The sequence below is a fragment of the Falco peregrinus genome, chromosome 6 (genome assembly GCF_023634155.1).
Source record: "Falco peregrinus isolate bFalPer1 chromosome 6, bFalPer1.pri, whole genome shotgun sequence".
In the NCBI taxonomy this organism is placed as follows: Eukaryota; Metazoa; Chordata; class Aves; order Falconiformes; family Falconidae; genus Falco; species Falco peregrinus.
Window position 1 is genome coordinate 70,041,980 of NC_073726.1, and position 21,107 is coordinate 70,063,086.

General features: G+C 39.3%; 1 protein-coding gene across 1 annotated transcript in view; it reads left to right on the forward strand.

Annotated features, from left to right (window-relative positions):
• CACNA1C (calcium voltage-gated channel subunit alpha1 C) overlaps nt 1-21,107 on the forward strand; it is a 493,845-nt gene that overhangs the window by 291,881 nt on the left and 180,857 nt on the right. The window contains exon 5 of the mRNA XM_055807493.1: nt 5,709-5,848. Within this exon, the coding sequence (XP_055663468.1) occupies nt 5,709-5,848 (140 nt within the window). The remainder of the gene's footprint in view (nt 1-5,708; nt 5,849-21,107) is intronic.

Below are 21,107 nucleotides of genomic sequence, written 5' to 3' on the forward strand. Positions count from 1 at the left end.
CAACATTTCCTTGAGGTATGTTTTTCTGCCTATTGATGGAGCTATTGGAGAAAGCTGAGTGGTTTGGACACAGCTGTAGCACTGGGCAGAGGGATTTATTTAGTATGTGGGGCAAAGGATAGTGTGGGACTCATACTGGAAGCATCAAGTCCCAAAACGACTGTGGTAATTGCCATTTGTGCTTGTTGTGCCTTAGGAATCATCTTCATTTCCAACAACAATTGTCCTTGCTACAAAAAAAATAGAAAGGCTAGTTGGGAAGTACTTCTCCTGTACTGTTGGAAGTCAAAGGAGCATAAAGAAGACAGGTTTTACATCTTTCATTTGTCTCAAAATCCACCTAGTATACATTGCTTACCACATATATCTTGAAGAGATAATACAGCACAGTTGGCTACCTTTTTGTTAAAATGTACAAGTCAATAGAGTAAGAGGAAAATGGACGTGTGTACAATCAAGCATAAAGTCTGGAGGGGAGCCTCAGTTTCTATAAAAAATTTTTATAACAATGTGCCTGTATACTTTCCGCTACCTTCTGAAGATAGGTTCTCTGGTGTCTGAAGGGATTTTAGTGGCTCTAACAAGGCCACAGGAATACACAGCAGCAGCAGAGGGTAGCACCGAACACAACTGCTACATTTTCTGGGGAAAGGATGGACTTTAGACCTGTCAGCTTGTAACAGCTTATCGTTCTTGCAGTGTGGGAGATCTGCTTATTCATCAGCTAAGTCTTTTAAAGCTTGATTCTAGCTTATCTTTAAATAGCCTATGACCCTTCTATAGCAGCACCATTAAATGCTGCTTTGAAGAAAAACGTCTGTGTGAGGGTATCAATCAGAGGCTCTGTGAATAAGAACATTATTAGTTAAGAGTAGAGATCATACCCCTAAGCTGCCTAAGGAGGCACAACCCACAGACTCTAATGATTAGTCAAATTGTTTCTTGTTTTCTTCAATTTTACTGTTCCTTTTTTGGAAAACATTAAAACTTTCAGATATAACAGTGATATCCTTTAATATTAGGCTGTTGGAGGAAATTTCTCTTGAGAGAAGACTAACTTGACAATGTTGTGGTAGGAGAATATCTGTCTTTCCTGGCAGTGCTGTGGTTTTTCTGCCAAGCACAGTCATCCTCCAAGGGCCCATAGCTTCTGCCAAAGGCAGTCTTACTTGGGAAGGTAGGCAGTGAAGGTATTTGGAAAGGATCTGAAATTCAGAGCAGACTGGAAGATGTGGTCACAGTGTATGTCTCTCTGAAGACCTGTGGGGAGTTTCTAAAGAGCAGACCCAAACACTTTCACACTCACAAATCCAGGTGAACTGTAAAACACTGCAAAAAACGATCATTGTATTTTACTATTTCTTTATACCTATGAGGATTCTTCCAGCTACGTTTTTCTGCTGAGATTTGGTCTTAGAAATACCAAGCCCTCTGTTTTCTCTTTATATTCTGGAAGCCCTTGGCAAGTTCTTTTCTTGTGAGATAAAAATCAGTGTGGCCTCCCCACAGAGGAAGAGATGAAGAGCTGTAGAGCAGGTTACAGCCTGTTACAGCCTTATCATGCTGCTGTTGGGGTCATCTAGCAAAGCAAAAACCTTTTTCAGATTTCAGATGTCAAAAGGGAAACAGTAAAATATAAGAAAGAAAAACAGTGAAGCTAGTGTCATACTTCACAAGTAAATGTTAAAAAAAAAAAAAAAAGGTGGATGTAGTGGAATGAAGCTGGGTTAATTAACATTGATAATATACAACTGTGGGTTGGCGATGTAGATAAGATGCAGGTGTGGCTGGTTAAGTGGTTGAGAGCCAATGAAGAGAGAGCAGCCGAGGAAGAAGTAGGGAGAAGAGAGAGAACATACATCCTGGATGAGGTGAAGTCAGCAGAGAGACTGGTATGAAGAGTATGCTGGTATGAGATGGTAAAAGACCTTGTTGTAGCTGGTAGTTTGGAGAGTGCTGTGACAGGTGGAGGGTGTCCATACATACATACATACATACATACATACATACAGGTCCATATGAGCCAAAGATTTGTTTTCTGCTTTATCATTCATGTCTGTCAGATAAATTTAGTTTAGGTGTAGTCATATCACAAGTGAAATTCAGAAACTGAGATGCTGTTAATTGTGCTTCATCAATGGAAAGTACTATTTCCAAATGAAAATAGGGCATGAATTTAGACTGGCAGATAACTAGCTGGAAGGAAATAAGATTGATTTCTGTATTTAAAAAAAAAGTGGTGAAATTTTTAGTGCCCCCAGAGGTTAGCCCTCTTGCATTTTTATACCATCCAAACTTTGATTTCTCTGTTAGCACAGCATTCTCTTCTACCATGCTTGGAGCATGCATTTCAGCTGAATCGCCTACTAAGAAGACAAGGAACGAACCACTCCACCATACCTACTGTAATCTTTTCCCAGAGGTTTTCATTGAAGAGCAGATTTTCCCATGTAAATATAGGGTAGAAGGACTCCGGCTTCTACTGTTTTATGTCAGTAGCTTAACATCCACCTAGATCTTTTACAGTTGGAAAACAATAAGCTGAAAACCTAGAAAGAGTCTATAGAAGAAGCTACACATTTTATATAGGTTGTGGGCTTTTCCTTAGTAGAAGATAATAGAACGGTCCATCAGAAGCCTTTACCTTTCTTCTGTGTCTTATCATTGGCGATATTTCTGAACAGGCTTCCCCCCTGCCCACCTCTCCAGGTCAATAATGAGTTACAGCCAAAAAAGCATATGGTACTTGTAGCCTCTGAGTCATAGATGTCTGCCTGTGCCCTGACTCAGGAGGCAATAGGGACAACGAAGTAGGATTGGCAAGATGTACTATAAATTTGAAGAGTGGAGCAGAGATTCAGGCCAGATTGGGCACAGTCTAGACCCCCATACAAAAGGGAAAGAGAGTGAAATAAATAGAGAAATAAAAAGTTGTATAGCATTGATAGAAAGAAGGATTAGTACAGGGGGAGATATTACACATGGAGTAAATGTGTTAAAGCAGGATTAGAAGGAGTAATACAATTCAGATTTAAATTTAGGTTTTTAAATTAGGAGTAGCAGGAATTACTGCAAATTATTCCTGAAGTACAGCAGGCAGATGACTGTGGATACCTCAAGGCAGTGTGTTTAGAAGTCAATGCTCAAGCACACCAACAGGGCCAGCTGGCCTATGGTGGAGCTGCATCAGACTGGGAAGGCAGGGGCTAGCTCCAGTGGAGTGAGCTGTCCTACTGATTGCGTTTCTGCTCCTCCTGAATTAATTTAGTAGTGTACCTTGTCTCAGAGTGCAGAATTCTAGAGTAGCCAATGGTTTGCTCATTGCATGGGTGACAGGAGAAGCGCTCTTAGTGCCAGCTGGCAAGAATTGCTGTTTGGTAAAACACAGGGCCAGTGATAATGGGGACCACAAGAATGGACCCTCAGTTTTGCACAGTTACTGACTCAGAGTTCCTTGAGATGTCTCGTCTTCAGCATTGTGAGAGAGCTGAAAAACAGCATAAGAAACCTTTCACAGTGAATTATTTTTTCTCCAGAGGGTTCCAGGAGACTGGGACTGTTGCATAGGTATGTCACTCATCATCTAGTATGGGAATTCTGTTGACTAGGAAGATAGAAATGTTTGGGTAAGAAATAGAGCACATTTCTAGAGCTTAATCATTAGTTTACTGAAAGTACATTAGGACAAATTTGACCTACAGTGTTTCTATTATGAAGACCAGCAGAAAATTGCAACTGTATAATTTGTGTACACAGCTCAAGAAATACATACATTCCAATAATTCATGTTCTTTGCATCAGCCCTTGTTTATTTCACTCTGTGAGATCTGTAGCCAACGGCAGTATTTCTCATAGGCTCTGTTTTTGTCTTCTCTGCATCCTGCTTCTCAGTCTGCAACACCTACAAACTCAGCATCCAACCTCCCCACACGCAGTTTTTCCCACGCTTGTTACCTAGTTGTTAAATCTTTCTGCAGTGCTTGAAGTTGAGGCTTTGAATAGATCCAGTTAGGAGTTCCTCAGTCACAGCTGACAAGTTTTATAAGACTCTTTATATGAATTTAAAAAAAAAAAAAACAGCAAACAACCTGCTTAAGAAATTGATTTCGCATTTGTACTCCCTTAATCCACGATTTTGTGTGGCTGTAGTGCTGGGGAAATGTGTTGATTTAGATGCTTCAGTAAGTGAATCCTCCTGTTTCTATTCAGGGCAAGCTCCCTATGTTTGTGGCCCTATCAGTAAGCTTTAACTGCAGACTGCAGGCATTGGAGCTCATTGTAAAGCAACCAGGCAGCTCAGGCTGTGCTTGATATGCAGTTTGGGGGCTCTCTGTGGAATATGCCAGTCAGGGCGTATAGATGAGATCCTGACAGAGGCACTGCAGACTGTGAAGTCTGAGAAAGAAACTAGCCAGGCTGAATCCAGGCCACGCCAACTAGGCTGTTTCTGCCATCCTAGGCAGCTTCTTTAAAGTTACCTCTGGTGCCTCCATGGCATGCTACAGACCAAGGGGTCTCTGCCACTCCCAGGCAAGCATTTTCTACAGAGTGCCAAACATACATTTAGGCTGGAACAGCTTTTAACCTCTACTGAATTTGGCTGGGTTCAAGCTGATGACTTCAAGGCTGAAAGCAATGTTATTAGAAAATTCACAAGGAATCTATCCTCCCCCAAAGGTACTAATGTTTTAACAGAAAAAAGGAAGGAGCTTCCTGAAAGCTAATTTATTAAATCAAGTTCTTATTAACACATAGGGTGAGCCTTCAGCTCTTTCACAGAAGAGGGTTGTCTTTTCTGCCTTGCTCTGCCTTTTCAAACGCTTTCTGAGACATCTCCTTAAAGCAGCTACTCCTACTAGCCAAGATAAAACATTAAGACTAGTATAATAAAATATTCTGATAATAAGACTCCTACAGTTTTGCACTTTCTCTAGCCAATGCATCACAGGATTTACAAATGGATATACAAGCGCATAATCTGAGGATACTCCCTCATCTAAAAGTTTGCACCTTGAAGGATCCCTGAGTTTTACACCAAGTTCTACCTGCAGTGACCTCGGTGCATCTTAATTCCTTGTAAAATGAGTGACAGCTAATTAATGATTGGATTAATTATGAATGTTAATTTTTTTCCCAAGGTGGATTATTGGTTAATGAAACAAGCAAAGTATTGGAAGCAGAAAGAGCAAAACCTAAAATTTGTGATTTCTTGCCTTTATGTTTATCCCCTACTGAATATGTTCAGACTGGTAAAGCCTGGAGGCTGCCTTCAAAATCTGATCCACATGCTCTGCTTTTGATGACCCTTTAAATTTGGCACAAAGTATTGCCAGAATGGCCATTTTGAAGCATCCAGTATGCCCCAGCACACAGGACAGGGAGCACAGCTCCACATGCTGCCAGGCAGGCTGGTCACTGTGGTAGTCTGTAGCTGCCTGCAAGGAGCCATTAGGCTGAAGGAGGAGCATGTCTTGTTTATGTCTGCTCCAGAAACAAGTGTTTTGCAAATGCTATAGACATCACCATTAGGTTATTGCATATGGGAAGAGTCTGTCTCTCCTCCACCATACGTGAATGTCGACTGAGATGTGTGACACTCTTTGCAGGTCTGTGAGATAGTTTGGGTGATATGATGATGATGATCTCTGTTCCTGTTTAGCCCAAGCCTTGCTGTCTGCCTACAGATTGTTTCCTCTTTCTTTTTGCAGGCTTTTTAGTGCAATTTTAGAACAAGCAACCAAAGCAGATGGGGGGAATTCAATAGGAGGAAAAGGTGCCGGATTTGATGTTAAAGCACTGCGGGCTTTCAGAGTATTACGTCCATTACGGCTGGTGTCTGGAGTTCCTAGTAAGTAACATCATTGGTTTTCTTTTGTGTATGTCTGTGGTGTGGCATGGGACATGAGTAATTTATGTAACAATTTTGAAGATGGAGTGTGGTGAAGATTATTTTTGGTGTGTGTGGGAGGCCTTTTTTCAAATGAATGTGTTTGTGGTAAATGTGATGTTAATCAAAGGATGACCAAACCAGAACTGAAGAGGGAAGGAAGATTTATGGTATGTCAATCTGATTGTGCAGCCATTGTAAACAATGAAAGTGGGAGATCCAAGGTTGTCATGATTTCAAGCAAAAAATCCTTTAAAATTTTTGAATTCACAATGCATTGTTGGTATTATAAATATTTGTCCTTGATGGAAATGCTGTATGGTCATTTGTGTTGATTTTGGAGGGAGAGGAGCATTTTCATTAAAATTGCATTGTCTTCTTTGCATGTGACGTTCTGATCAAGAGTGCTGTGAACAATTTAGAACCAACAGGACATAAGGCAATGGCACAGTCATGTTGTCTGTTAGCCTTACTTGCTTAAATTATTTGTAATGCCTCTGAGAAAATCCTCAAGCAACTTCTGATAGTCTAACATGCACTTCCTTATTTACAATGAAGGTATGAGTAACTGGAAGTCTACTGATTCTGTTGTGGAGGTGGAATATGGACATCACAGTATGGGAGGTTTATATCATTTGGCTTGAGAGTTTGTTATAGATGGGACCTATTGGCCTCTTGGAGAGAGGGTTAGTTGAAAGTTGTCATTGCTTTCCGTATTTATAGCAATGAGAGATGTAGTTAGCAGGAAAGGAGTTAATCTTCTCCAGAATAGCTGTGGAGTGAGCTTTGTTTAATTCTATTTGGCGAGCTTGCTGGTTTGATATCTTAAAGTACTTCTAACTTTAGTCATTCAAAAACCTTGAGTCAACTTACCATAAACTTGGTGAGATCGGCCTAAAAACCATGATTTATTTGTTAGGAAAAAGGTGTGAGGTTCTTTTCCTTTGGTTTGTTTTCTGACCCACTAGGTTATATCATAGCTATGTATGCAGGCTTTTCTCCACAGCCTTGAAGGGTAGGAACTTTTTAAATGATAGGTGAGAATCTCTGTGGGAGGAGCTTAAGCACAGACAAAAGCAAAAAATACTGAGGCAATTGACAGCACTACTATTTGATCTCACAAAGAGCCATGCTTGGTAAGCTGTCTGCAAGGCCTCAGCTTGTGCACATCTTGGGGTTACTTTGAGCATCAGTGGGCAAGAGGAAATATTGAAAAGTAAACACTGTCTATTAGCCAGCTAAAGACCTTCCCCTCTGATTCAGAACTAACATCCACTGTTCATGCCACCTCTATCGGGGATTACTGCAGTGGGTTGTTTCATGCAGGCAATAGTGTACCATGCAATACCTTCATTCAGTCCATGCAACTCTGCTTTTGGCCAGATTTATCTCATGAAGTGTATTCTGTCTGTGGTCTTCAGTCTGCACTGTCATCCACTTAATTCCTTAAGGTTTTGTTGTTCTTTCCTAGTCCTTCTCTGATGAGTCTTTTGGCACTTTCTAGTTTGGTACCCACTGTATGGTAAGGGTAAGGTACGGAAATTTAAACATCTGTGAACTGGAATGTTCTTGGTAAGATGCTGATTATGCTGAGAGTTGTTCTGACATAGGCTGAGCTTAACCGTGCTTATAGTTCTTGCTGTTTTGGAGAACAACATGTGTTTCCCAAGACAAAGGAGGTTTGTTACTACTGTTCAAGTCTCTTGGCTCTAGTGCTCTTAGAAGGCTAGACGAAGCTGAGGGAGCCAAATCTGACACTTCATATCCACGTGTGTATATGATCTTGGTCCCAGTGTAGACTATCTAATAGTCCATTTGTGGGTTTTCTCATCAAGAGAAGTATTTAATTTGCATCAGAACAGAGCTAAGGAGCCTGGTGCATGCTAACAAATATTTAATCTAGACAGTGAAATGCCAGTGCAGAGTGAAGCAAGCAAACCATCAACTTGACCTCACAGACATTCTCTGTTATGTCTTTATGGCTCTGACTAGGGACATACTTATTGAAACAGCCTTCTTTGGGGCTTGCATGGCTTTTGGAAATCCTACTGAGGTCTGTAGCTAATACAGCCTCAATCTTCACTGGGCATTTTTTAAATGCACAAGTGCCTATTGATTAGCATAGGTAGAACTTATCACATCCCTATGTGTTAGGGCATAACTTTTCTCATGGGGCCTTTTAGATAAGATTGCCTCAGACAACCATAAATAGTACATGATAGGATTACATTATTACATGATAAGTCAGTGCAGAGGTTTAGAAGTCAAAGCTCTGGGTCCCATTCAAGTTCTGTCCCCAAGACATGATAAACAAGAGTGAGTGAGTTACCAACATTGCACTTGCTGTGTTTTGCCATCCTTAAAGAATTCCTTTTGCTTCCTTCACCTTCCAAAATGTTGTAGACTTTTCCACTGTGAGGAGGCAACCTGCACAGATTTGTCCTAAAATTACATGAATGTAACATGCACTGTAATTTCTTCTCACTTAACAGACTCTGTAAGTGTATGGAAGCAGCATCTCATTAGTAAGAGGGGATCCTCTGGATCATTGGCAGCCACCTTCTGCATGGAAATCCCAACATCTGCTGCTTGGCTTGAGGTCCAGATCTAACCACCACTATTTGGAAAAAAAAGTATAAAGCACAATGAATCTTACAAACTAAATTTATGAAGCACGTGGTGAATTTTTGCATGCAAATCTTAAATTCATCAGGATGGGGTTAGGAAATAGGTTGTCTGAGGTGGAGACATTGGCTTGCAGCATGGAATAATTTTTTTATGATGTCAAAAGGAGTTTGGGTGGATTTTGTTTCTCTTTGGCTTAATCCATAGGAAATAATCTAATTTAAAAAGCATATCTTTTGTAATCAGCTTTGGGCATTTAAAGATCACTTTCAGAATATATAGTTTCCACATAAGTATGATTAGAAGTAAGGAAAGAACATATGAAATGCCCTGTAAACTACTAGTGTTTTTATTTTGCAGATAGAGAGACTGAAGCAAAAGTTCAAGGTTTAACACTTTCATAAGTGGCTTCTAATTCTGTATGTTTCATATTGGCTGCCAGTGATAGGTAGATCAGGGTCAACACAGGTATCTGAAAGCTTCAGATGGTCAAATGGAGGACATGAGCCTCATATGTGAGAATCCCTCCCTTTTCTCTAAGTGCCTTAGGTCCTGGGACTTGGGTATCTTTTGCCAAAAAACATCTCAGCAAAGGGGCTGTTCAGCACAGGAAGTGGTTCATCTGCAAGCAAAGTTGATTCACCAACAGGCAGATGAGCAAGGGTGCCTTTGACAATCTTTGTTAGGATTGAACTGTCCCAAGCCCCAAATTACTTTAGTGCCTCCTAAAATCAAAAGGGTTTGAGGTCACGAGTTCAAAAAAGCCTGAAGACTACATTTGGGTGACTGTCATAGGCACATAAATATTTCATAATCTTTAAGAGAACAGATGATATTTTTATTCTTTGAAGTTATATGGACATTTACAAGACCACTTGTCATAAGGAAGGACATAGACATTTTGTTTAAAAGATGAGACAGACATCTTCTACTCATGCCACAAAACCAATTGTAGGCACTGAATTCAATGTCTTTGGGTTACCATTACACCTTCAAAAATTGGTGTTAAGTATTTACACATTTTCAAGAAGTGCAATAGGGATTGATTGGGTGGTTGTGGGTTTGGTTTTGGGTTCTTTTTTAAAAAACATAGTTTGAGTTGCTTTCTTGAAAACGTTTTTTGGAGTGAGTAGTTTTTGTTGTGACTTTGAGGTATATGGCAGAGCAGTAGATTGTAGATACTTCTCACAGCTCTCATCCCAGTGCTGACAGTTGCTTTGTGAACAAAATAAAATTTAATATGGATAATTAAGCAAATTCTTTTTTAAATTATTATTTCTAACACTTTTTAAAGTCATATTGCTTCTGGAAAAATTGTCTGCTCCCAGTCTGTTTAGCATGGCATTAACTTGTAAATTAACGGGGAATATTTTCAAAAGCACATGGATGATTTAGGTTTCACGGTGGTAAGTTACCTTTGAAAATTAGACATAAGCACTTTATATCATTGATACACAGGCCAGACTTAACGCTTCAACTATTCTGTTACTGTCATACTAATGTAAGTCTTGTAGCGCATACTTTATTTCAGTTGCTGAAAAAACTTTACTGCTGGTGTACCAATGCAGTCTTGTAAAAAAACCCAAAACTTCACCTGTAAGTAGAGCACCCGTCTTAATATGGCATTAAGATCAATATATTGTCTGAGAAAGGAGAGAGAAGGAAAAAAGTTCCCTTGATGGACATAAGTAGACAAGTGCAAAATCAGCATTTACACCAAAACTTAATCACTTCAGTGTCTTGGAAACTGTTACCCAGTATCTCTTTGGCAGGAGTATAAAGCATTGCAAAGTTTTCTAGGGACAGAATCAAGGCAGCCCTTTTGTGTTAAGCCTTCTCTGTTGATTACTCTTCTATCTCCATTTTACATTATTACATATTTTAAAGACTTGTTTTAAACATTTTGTGCTTGAGGAGGGCAAAAAGAAGCATCCAATTTGGCAATGAAGAAGCATGATCCAATTAAAAAAGAAAATCACTCCTGACTATTGGAAAGGGCAATCAGTTACTCCTACACATGCTAACTCATGCCCATTTAACTTATTAAATTCCATTTATATCACCTTTATTCATGCTGCTCAATTATACCACCTCATACATGTTGTTCATCCTCTTTATGTTGTATTTTGTCTTCACGTAACTGTGGTGTTGCCACTAGTTATTGCCTATCTGATATTTGCCAAACAATTTATAAGTTCTTCTAGATAACTTGAAAGCCATATAATTTGAGTAGATGTTGTGTTCCATACTTGTATTTTCAATGAGATCTCTGCTGATCAACCAGAGTTACGTGGGCAGAAGACCAAGCTAGAGAGGACACCTGACTATTCTACTAGAACAAAAACTTTTCAAAAAGAACCACAAAAAGCTAAGCCTGTGATGTGTTAGAGCTTCACTGGAGTCTCCTAGCAGGAGAGAGTTACTCAAAAGTGTCGCAGCACTCTCCAAACTATCAAGCTACAACAAGGTCTTTTACCATCTCATACCAGCATACTCTTCATGCCAGTCCCTCTGCTGCCTTCTCATGTCACCTCATCCAGGATGTGTGTTCTTTCTTCTCTTGCTTCTTCCTCGGCTGCTTTCCCTTCATTGGCTGCCCAACATCTTAACAGAACCAGCCACAGCTGCACCTTACCTACATCAACCAACCTGCTGCCCCTGAAGCCAACCCACAGCTGTATATTATCAATGCTAATTAACCATCTTCATTCTTCTACACAAAGGTAGTGTAGGTACATCTCTAGCACCAGTTCTTACATGGTGTACTGGAGATGCAATAGTCACGCAACTGGGAAATGGAGGGTATGAGCAAAAGAACCTAAGCCAGATCCTCCTCTTGACAGTGCAATGTCTATCAGTGAAACAAAGGTGTGTAACTGGCTGAGTATATCTTTTTTAGTTGAAATGAAATAAGATCAGAATTTTCATCCATGAATGTCTAGAGATGACTACCTTTACATGTATTTAAATAACTTACTAGATCAACTAATTTTTCAGAATGATGCTACTCTTGAGGTCTGTGATTGCTCTGAGTTCATGTGAAAATTGGGCACCTTCAGACAAGGTTAAGGAAAAATTTAGACATTTTTAGATTTTGGACTGTCTTATTACAATTAGTCCATGTTTGCCCTGAGACACTCTTCTCTAGTAAAACTTACAATGCTTTCTCAGTCCCAGCAATGGTCTCTACCCCATATTCTTTGCAGTGTTTTCTCATCGTCACAGTCTTGTTCCATCCTTTTCCCAAACTCTCTGGCATTAATCAGATTGTTAGTATGTAGGAAAGTATCCTGTCTTAACTTGCAATGTCCTGATAGATCTGAGCCATTCAGGTGTGTATACATGACGGCATATTCACCACAGTCAGCAATGAAGATGAGAAGTAAAAAAGCCACTGAGGGCTCTATGAGAAGAGTAATGCACAAGGAAGTTTTTGCCCATTTGAAAGATGCTGGATTGGCAAAGTCGTCCATTTGGGTTTGCTGTTAATTTGTCATATTGTTGCAGGTAGGTGAAGCAAGGAAATCCCAGGGGTGATAGGACTGGATGTTTTTTCTGTCTAGATTTTGTCTGTGTGGGACACTGCCTAAGTATGTTGTACATACTAAGTTACAGTAAGGTTTCTGGGAGAAGAAAGAGAAAAAGGCTTTCAAATCCTTACAAGGTGTTTAGGCTATAGTCTACATTTTCCAGTGAAGATTGTTCTTGACTCTAAGACTGGCAATATTTTTTTCAGTTATCCCATTTTTTCACTAAATATGATCTAATCTAATAATTTCAGATCATAGGGAAACTCTGTATGATCTCATAATGCAGAGTTTCCCCCCAGAAAGAAAAATATGGGGGGACATTTATAGCAGAATATAGAGTAGCTTACAGAGTTTAAGACAGCAGGCACATGTCAGACCATGGTAATCCTCCTAATGTAAGACTTATAAGCAGATCAGCCCTCTATCTCATGTTTGATTCCAGGACTCTGCATTTGCTCTTGAATGATTTATGAAAAGTGGGGGTTTGATGCTTGCTGCCTATCAGAAGGCCTTTTAGTGTTGTGAGATAGAAACTGGTACTATAATGAAGACTTAGTCTTCAATGACACCCAATTTGGAGGTAGCATACCTAACCGGGGGGCAGCAGACATAGCATTTTCTCTCTTGTATAATACTTCTAAAGCCGAATTTTTCTAGAGGCCAAACTGAACTCAGGTGTAATTGAGGCATCCTCAGAGCCACTCTACCAGATGTTTGGAGTAGGTTAGGCCAGTAAATGAGGATTAAGCACCACACAGAGGGCCCAGTTGTTGCTACAGGCACACTGCTCCTGAAACCTTACATTCTGCCTGTACTGTATAAAGCAGGGAGAATTAAATGTGATTTTTAACTACCCTCAAATGCCTTCTCCCAGGGGAGATTCACTATTCTCATTTATAGCATCATGTCAACTTGGGTGTGCCAAACCACTTTGCTGGAGGGTGAGGATGGGATCTAGAGCAACTGTGTATGTTAGTTCTTTCTGTATCTCAGTGTGCAGCAGTGATGCTTGCCTTACTCCATCCCCAGCACCTGACTGTCTTGGCCTGTGATTGCTCTTCTGCTTGGGCATGCAATGCCCTTCCCAGCCACTGAGACAATACCGCTCAATCTATTGCAATGATTCTATTTTGCAGCCATTGAAATAAACACACCCAATGCAGTTATTTGGCTTGTGTTTAGGATTTTTAAATTTTTTTGTAGTGCACAACCAAAATTTACAACTGGAATTTCTCATTGTTTTCTGCACAGACCAAGAAAATGAACACCATTTTATATAGTGAGGAAGTAATGCAATTGAGGTAATAAACACAAAGAATTCAAGAAATCCAAAACCACATTTTATTTGAGAATTTGGAAAGTGGTAAAAAAATGTGAGCCATTACCTGCTTCTATATGTTGAATAGCACATATTAAGTCTTAAGTTTTAAGCAAATACTAACTGGAAGTCAGAAAGACAATAGTTTTTCAAAATGTGTATGCTTCTGGCAAAGTATAGTTGACAGTCATCTGTTTTGCACATGGTTCGCTTTTTAAACACTGTCACTGGTGGAGCTAGGGGCTTAAATTTACCCTCCTGATGCGTGTGAGGTTATGGCATAAACAGCACACCAGTGGAGAATTTTGACTTGCCTTCAGTGTGAGGAGATAGGAGAAGTGGCCTCATCAAGGCTTCCAAAATGCGTAAGATTTATGTGCAGGTACAAAAGAGTAAGCTGGTGGAGACAATACACTTGGCAGTTTGCTGTCACCAAACCCATGTGATAAAGGTCGTTGACAACAGAAGGAATGGCTGCAAATATATATGGGCAAAATTTAGCTTCCAAATCTTAATTCTGCCTTAAACTTTGTTTTGTTGCATTTAATAACGCCAGCTTTTGCCAAGTCCAGTTTCTTTCTTTTCTTTTGGGCTCTAAAAGCCGTAGGAAATGTGCTCTCAAGCAGTTTTCTTACATTCTCCTTCATTCTTGAACAAGACTTCTTGACCATCTGTACCATCTCTCCAGCACATACAGCACCGTTGAGGACAAGTTGCACCACCTTTCCCATGTCATTGCCTAGCTGTTTTTAATCTCAAGTGGCCAATTTGTTTTGCTTTCCTTACAAATGGGAAGGGAGTGGAGAAAAAAGGAGAGAACAGTCTGAACCAAATGTCCTCATTAAGCTTATTTCTTCATAGTTAACTTAAAACTCTACACATGCTTGCAAGTCCTTTATTTACTTAGGTCACCATTACTCAAGGGAGTAAACTGACTCCTGCGTAGTATCTCCCATAGGTAAAGATCATTCATGTGAGAAGGGCTTGCACAATCAGGAGCAAAAGCATGTTTCCTTAAGTGGTATAACCTGCAGAATGATGTAAATTATGGCAGAAGAGTATAGCAAAAGAGGGATTTTCTTAGTAAAGAAGAATACTCTGAGGCACAGACATCTTGTAATAAAGATTTCTCTCATATTTAAGGAATGCCAATGAAAACAGGGAAATATTTGTTGTTTGATCTTGGCTATGTAGCTCTTTTAAAAATAGCACTAACTACAAATGTACCCAATAACTGTGTCAGCTTTTATCCTACCAATTACTGTGAGTGCTGGCATGATTATTCAACATGTCTTCACAACAGAACAAAACAAAAAATCCCAATACCGTAATGTGAGACCACATCAGGGTGTAGGCAGCCCCTTCCAAATGAAGGAAATAAAACCCACGCTGACATCAAAGAGCAGACATGGAGATAGTAAAAAAATCCTGGCTTGGCTTAGTGAAGAGGTTTTTCAGAAGAGCTCTGGATGGATCAGGCTTTCTAGCACCTTTTTTTATTCTTCATGTAATGCCCAGAGTTCTCATTCAGAATGCACGTAGGGCATGGCTCTGAGAGAGAGCCCATGCCATTAAGATGCTTGTCCTAAAGCAGCTGAAAATCTAGGAATGCCATCTGCTGTCTCCTAAGAACAGTTTGAGTTGTTTAGAAATGCTTTTGTCTGGACCATAAAGGAACAGAAGTATACATACAGATTGTAGCTAACTGGTATCAGCAGGAGTGTGTTGGGTTCCCAGTTGCTCATTTGTAATTGCCTCATTTGTTGCTGCCTCCATGACGGGCGAGGGAAGATATTGCTGTTCCAGATCAAAATAGTAAGGATATGATCTAGTCTGTTTTCTTCTTGTGTTCTCTCCCAGATGACATCTCTACTGTATCTTATGTAGTCCCAAACTTACATCAAATGTTATTTCATACTTTGGTTCAAATTGGCTAAATTTTGCATTGCTTATTAAATTAAGTTCTGGTAAGGAATGATTTGAACTCCTTTGTTCATTTTCTCTAAAGTGAATGTACATCTATTAATTTGTTACTGAACTGTTGGGACTTTTTAACATGCCTGAAGCTTTCTCATCCTCTCTTGAAGAGGTGACTAACACACCAAGTAGCATTTGTTTCAGAAGTGGGACAACAGAAAGTTCACAGAAGAGTGTTTTCCTCAGGACACAAGGCATGCTCCATGACTCTAGTATCATTTGAATTGACTCTGTTTGTACCGGCCTTCCAAAAGCATTGTTAGATGCCTGTGGTCATTGTGATTTTCACAAAGTAATATCAAAACATCAGCAAAGCACAGAGCAGTGGACCAGTCAGATAGTTCTCTCCACCAGTGAGTACATTTTAAGTCTTGTTTAGTCTCCAAATACAGTATTTTTTTCAGTGATTATCTGAATTTGTAATAATATTGCTTCTTGTACAAGTGCTATAGGAAGAAAAAACCCAAAGCACACTGAACTGAGAGGAGGCAAATCTGAGGAAATATATTTTAAAATTTCAGTGGCTACATAAATCTATTGGAGACCTTCCCTCTGCTCTTTAATCAAGCTTCTCCAATATCAGCTACTGCCTTCTGAGTTACATCTGCTTGATATTACTGTGCTAGCTGAGAACACAGAAATATTGGCTGGTATGAACAACTAATAAACTTTTCTATGCTTAAGATGTTCACTGATGGAGCAAATCATATGTTGATGTGATCATAGGGAAGTATTGACCAAAGGCAAATACAGCCCACCTAACTTGCCCCGTCTCTTTATATTTTATCGAAGTTATTTTATCAAAATTTTCTTTCTGCAAGGGAGAAGGGAAGATCAGTCATCTTTCTTAATCTCCCTTTTTCCCAGAAGCAGATCCAATTCCTGTTTAACACATGTAACAATAACCTATCCCATATGTGTTTTGCCCTTTGTTGCAACTATTTTCCTGAGTTGGCTGAATAGCTATGCCTCTTATTTTTTGAGTTTTTATCTTTTCCTGGTTTGCCTTGCCACATCAATCACAATTCAGAAAACATCTGCTAGCCCTCTGCAAAAAATCTTTTTTTAAACTTCAGTAATGCTAAAGCTGCTCAACATCTTTACATCAGAAGCATTTTTGACAGAAAATAGCTGATGAAATAAAATAAATAGAAGAAAATATAAAAATTCTATTTTTGTCACTTTTTTCATATGGCGTACTAAATTTTGTTTTCCTCAAGAGTGGAAAGATCTATAGAAATCCAATTTCATTATCAGATTACAAAACCTCCCCTCTAAATTTTCTTCAAGAACCTAATCTTTCAATCAGATACCATTCTTGCAGAGGACTTCCCTTTTTTGAAGGCAGTAGTACACACCTGGTCTGAGAATTGGGACATATCAAATGCTCTGTATCTTAGATGTAGAATCTGTTGGTTTGTTTCCTCTTATATTACTGTTAACACATTAAACTAGAAGCCTGGCTAACATTTCTGTCTTGTTTTGTGTTGGTTGTTGTGTTTACTGATTTTTTTTTTCTGCAGTAACTGTTGCTTCTTGTTGTTCAGCACATTTCTGCAATTGATGTTTTATCACAGGTTGTTGTTGTATATTGGTTTTTTAATATGTGATGGAAGTTACCAAAAGGTAAATTTCCTTTCAATCAGGTTTGATTTCTTGGTCAGAAATCAAACCAGTATATCCATGTATCCATACACACAGGCTTTACAAAGGCCTGTTTTAGATCTAACAGTTCTGTTGTTTAGTATAAACAGCACCCAATGAAAGAATTTAGGGTTGAATCTCACCCCTATTCTCAAAATATAGGTGAAAATTTAAACTCAAGCTTTAGCCCATCTTTTTCTTTTCACATTCCAGTGTTGACACTGTTATTTCATTTAAAATCCGTAATTTGGAGGGGGGCAAATACCACTCAGATTTATATTTGTAGACTTCTGTATCATAAAGAATTTAATTTAGCTGTTTATTTTGTAGCAGGAAAGCCTTATTATTCCCTCTTGACAGCTTATTATATGTAAAAGGAAATTCAAAATAAATAAATGTTTAGTTCCAATGCATTCCAGCAATATGCACGCAGTCTGTACTAAAATCTTTGGAATTGTGCAAGTCATAAAGAAAGTTACAAAGGAAGTAAATATCAATAAAGAACCATTCTTTTGTCTGACAAATACATTTTTGTGAAAACTGCAACCATTAATTTTTCTGTCCAAACAGCTACTTAGTGAGCTAAGGGAGGTTTTGCTTATTATATCAGAAGGCATTTTTCTCCCTAAAGCTGTTTTATTATCTGATGCCTGCAAGCAGAGCTTAAGCCTAATCAGGTTTATAAAAATCAAAAGCAGTAGTCTTACTAATGTGGAAAATAAAAAAAGCTGGAGCTTAGGTAGTCTGAGTTGGGACTGATTAACCACTGAATAGATGAGTCCCTAAATCCAAACTCTCTTCTTAAAACTAAGAGGCAAAGTTGTTCAGATTTATCTGGCCATGTCTTTTCAAGGATTTTGCCATTGTACCATGAATTTTCATTAACAGCATTTTCAGTAGTTTAAAAAGAGAAAACAAATCCCATGTGTGCATCAAGACAGTAACATGGCAGTGGTCACACATCATGTGGTTCACGTAAATTCTTTCTTTACCTGATCAGGTAACTTTCTATTTTTAGGTTCTCAAAATTCTCCTGAAAACCCTGTATGACACTGATTTTGAAAACGTCATGCTATCTATGTCTCTCCAGAGCTTAGTCTAATCTAAGCCCATTAAGCACTATCCGAAGTTAGGAGGTGGAGTGAGTTTTCCTCTCCGGGGCTATATAGCCTGTTTTTGTCACATACAACGCTGCAGTTCTAGATAGATAGCTATCTAAAGAGAAAGTTTTAGGGTTTATCCAGTATTTTGTTGTACTTTTTCTATCATGAGATGGTAAAACTTAGCGTAGCTCATGGTATGCCAGTTATGATAGGCTTGGAGCATTTAACCTGCAAGATCAATTTTTGTCATCAATGTATTTTTCTCCAAGTACCACAAAACTGTAATATTATCATCTCTGGGTGCACTTCTACATTTACAGGATCCCTGTTAACATCTGTTACCTTGCTAGCTTTTACCTTTTCTAAACCTGTTCACAAGTGGTAAGTTAGAAAGAGCAGCAGGAGAATGAGCTCAGACAACTAAAAGACTCTTTGTAAGACAGGAAGGATTATTTAGTGATGAAAAAAAAAGGGGCTAATGTCCACTTACCTGGGGAGCTATGAGAATGAACAGTTAAAAATAACGCTGTTCATGATCCTGAGGTTCTGGCAGCTTTACAAAGGCATTTGTAATCCAGCAGTCATTAGTCCTCCACTTAAATGCTGGTACTGTCACAATTGAGACCCAAGTGCTTTGAAGCCCATTCCTGTTACCATGATGCTTTAGCACTTACAGGTGTCCATAGTTCCTTGTTTCAAAAACTACATCCTTAGGACACAGTAATGTGTGTAGTTATTCCTCAGAGCTGTGTACAAACAACATCTGGCATTCTGAAACAAAGCTCTTTCATCATTTCAGTTTTCTCAGTTCGGAGACTGAGATATATTGGTTTGGGGGTTTTTATGTTCACTTGACCAGACTAAAGATGGTACAGCATTTTGACACATTCCTATACCAGTTATGTGAGTGAATCCGGTGGCACAGAACTGGATCAAAAATTTGCTCCGGTACTGCAGCTTGCAAGATTGTCACAGCTGTGCTTGAACATGAAGAAATTAAAAAAAAGGTGGAAGTGTGATGGATCATCTCACTAAGAACATGCGCAGTCTTCTGGCCAGACTGACTTTGGTTTTGCATAGCTCCGCAGGGAGAGGGGCAAATAAAAGTTCTTCCTATTTGTGATCATTCACAGTGATTAGGTATAGATAAAATGAGCCCAAGAACAGTTTTCTTGGAGAGCCCATGATTGTCCATCAGCAGAAAATTAAAGCCATTTCCTAGGAAAGCATGACAGCTGATTCTTGCTGGCCTAGGAACTGCCAGGACTCCTGCATGCCCTTTACCTGCCTTACCTTCAGCCCATCTTTAGGAATCCCTGTCGGGCAGTGAATGCCTTACCTCACCCTCCCCCATCTCAGTGTAAGACTGCTTTACAGCACACTGTGGTCCTTGTTCAAAACAGCCTCAAAGTAAACTTACTGAACTTCATTTGTGGTTTTGCTCGAAATGGTCTTTTCTCTGTGATGTGCAGTTTTCAGCAGATAGGCAGTTGCCGCTTTTCTCTCCATGCTCCTTCTCTGTATGCAGGTAGCTGCATGGGAGGGACACTACACCTTTTTTTTTTTTTTTTCTTTTTTTCCACTTTTTTTTTTTTACATTCAAAGTCTGTGTATCTTGTGTGGACCTCATCCTCAGCTGAAATGAGCTAAGATCAAATGGCTGGAAAATAAAGTTGAGATTGTAGGAGCCATCTGATGTGCTGGGACTGGAAAGATGGCAAGGTCTTCTAATCAGCAAGCAACTTTGTAAGAAAGCGAATACTTACATACTTTGAAAAAAAGCTGCTAAAAAAGGTTGAAGTCCCCAGGAGGGGAGAGGGATGCCTCTGTGACTGGTAATAGAGGTTTCTTCCAGCAGAGAGGCAAAAAGCCTAAGGCAGTGTGTACATTTATCCAACCATCTTCCTCAGGCACCCAAAAACTGCAGCTGAGTGGCCACCATGCTGAGGGCAAGCTGTATTGTCTGGCTGCCTATGTTAGGTCACTGACAAGCAGAGGACATTGAAGATTAATTGCTTCCCAAGAAGAAAGGATCCAGAAGAAAGAGCTGGGTTTTGTTGTGGCTTTTGTTTTTGTTCTGCTATTCCTTTCTTGCCTCAATGAATGAGGCAAGGGCAGTATTGCAAGACTTGACAAGTACAAAACAATAGTATTTGTGTACACATGCCCATTTGTATGAATCTGCTTTTGTGTGTGTGCATGTATTTCAGTTTGAGAAGTCAATGAAAACATGGTTTGAAAACAGAAGAATGAGAACGTTGGGAACAGATGCCAAAACTTTCTTTTTTTATGCATTCCAGCACATGGTTTTGAATTGTATATTTGTATATGTTTAGATGGCATTACCTTCTCCAAAATAGTCACTGTTCAGCTTAAAAACTGTCTTCCCTGGTTTTTCTTTCTTTTCACTTCAGCTGGTTTTCTAGTCCTGCGTCATGTCTTTCCTTCCTATTCCAAGACCACCTTTATTATTCTTGAAATAGAAATGACATCTGCAGCCCCAAGAACGCTGCACTACACCCACAGAATTTGCTTTATCTAGCAATCTGCCACTAATATTTTAAGACTCCAGCAAGACAGTAAGGGGCTACCTCCCCAAATTGTTACTGTACAGCTGTCCTTATCTGAACTGTGCCATATGAGTTCCCTTTGCAACACTGCTGAAGAATGTCCTTGTTTTCCCTCACAAATCATTGCAGAATGTACTTATCCAAGATATCTTGCCATGACTGTGGACAGTTTTGTGATAAAAATGTCTGTCTTTTTCCAGGCTTCCTTTAAAATTGGTATAAAGCCTTTCATATTTATGAATATTTAATATTTTTCCATTTTCTTAGCCAATGCCTATTTTATTAAGCAATAAACATCCACTTTGGGGAATATTACTGGTTATATTGCTTGTGCTTTGGAAATAGAGATAACTGTAGTGGCAGTCTCTTAGTGTATCATCTGAAGTAACTGTGATTTGTGGGTAGGCCTAGCTTGTGGCTGGGGATGCTGCATAAACTCTACCACTTAAGAGT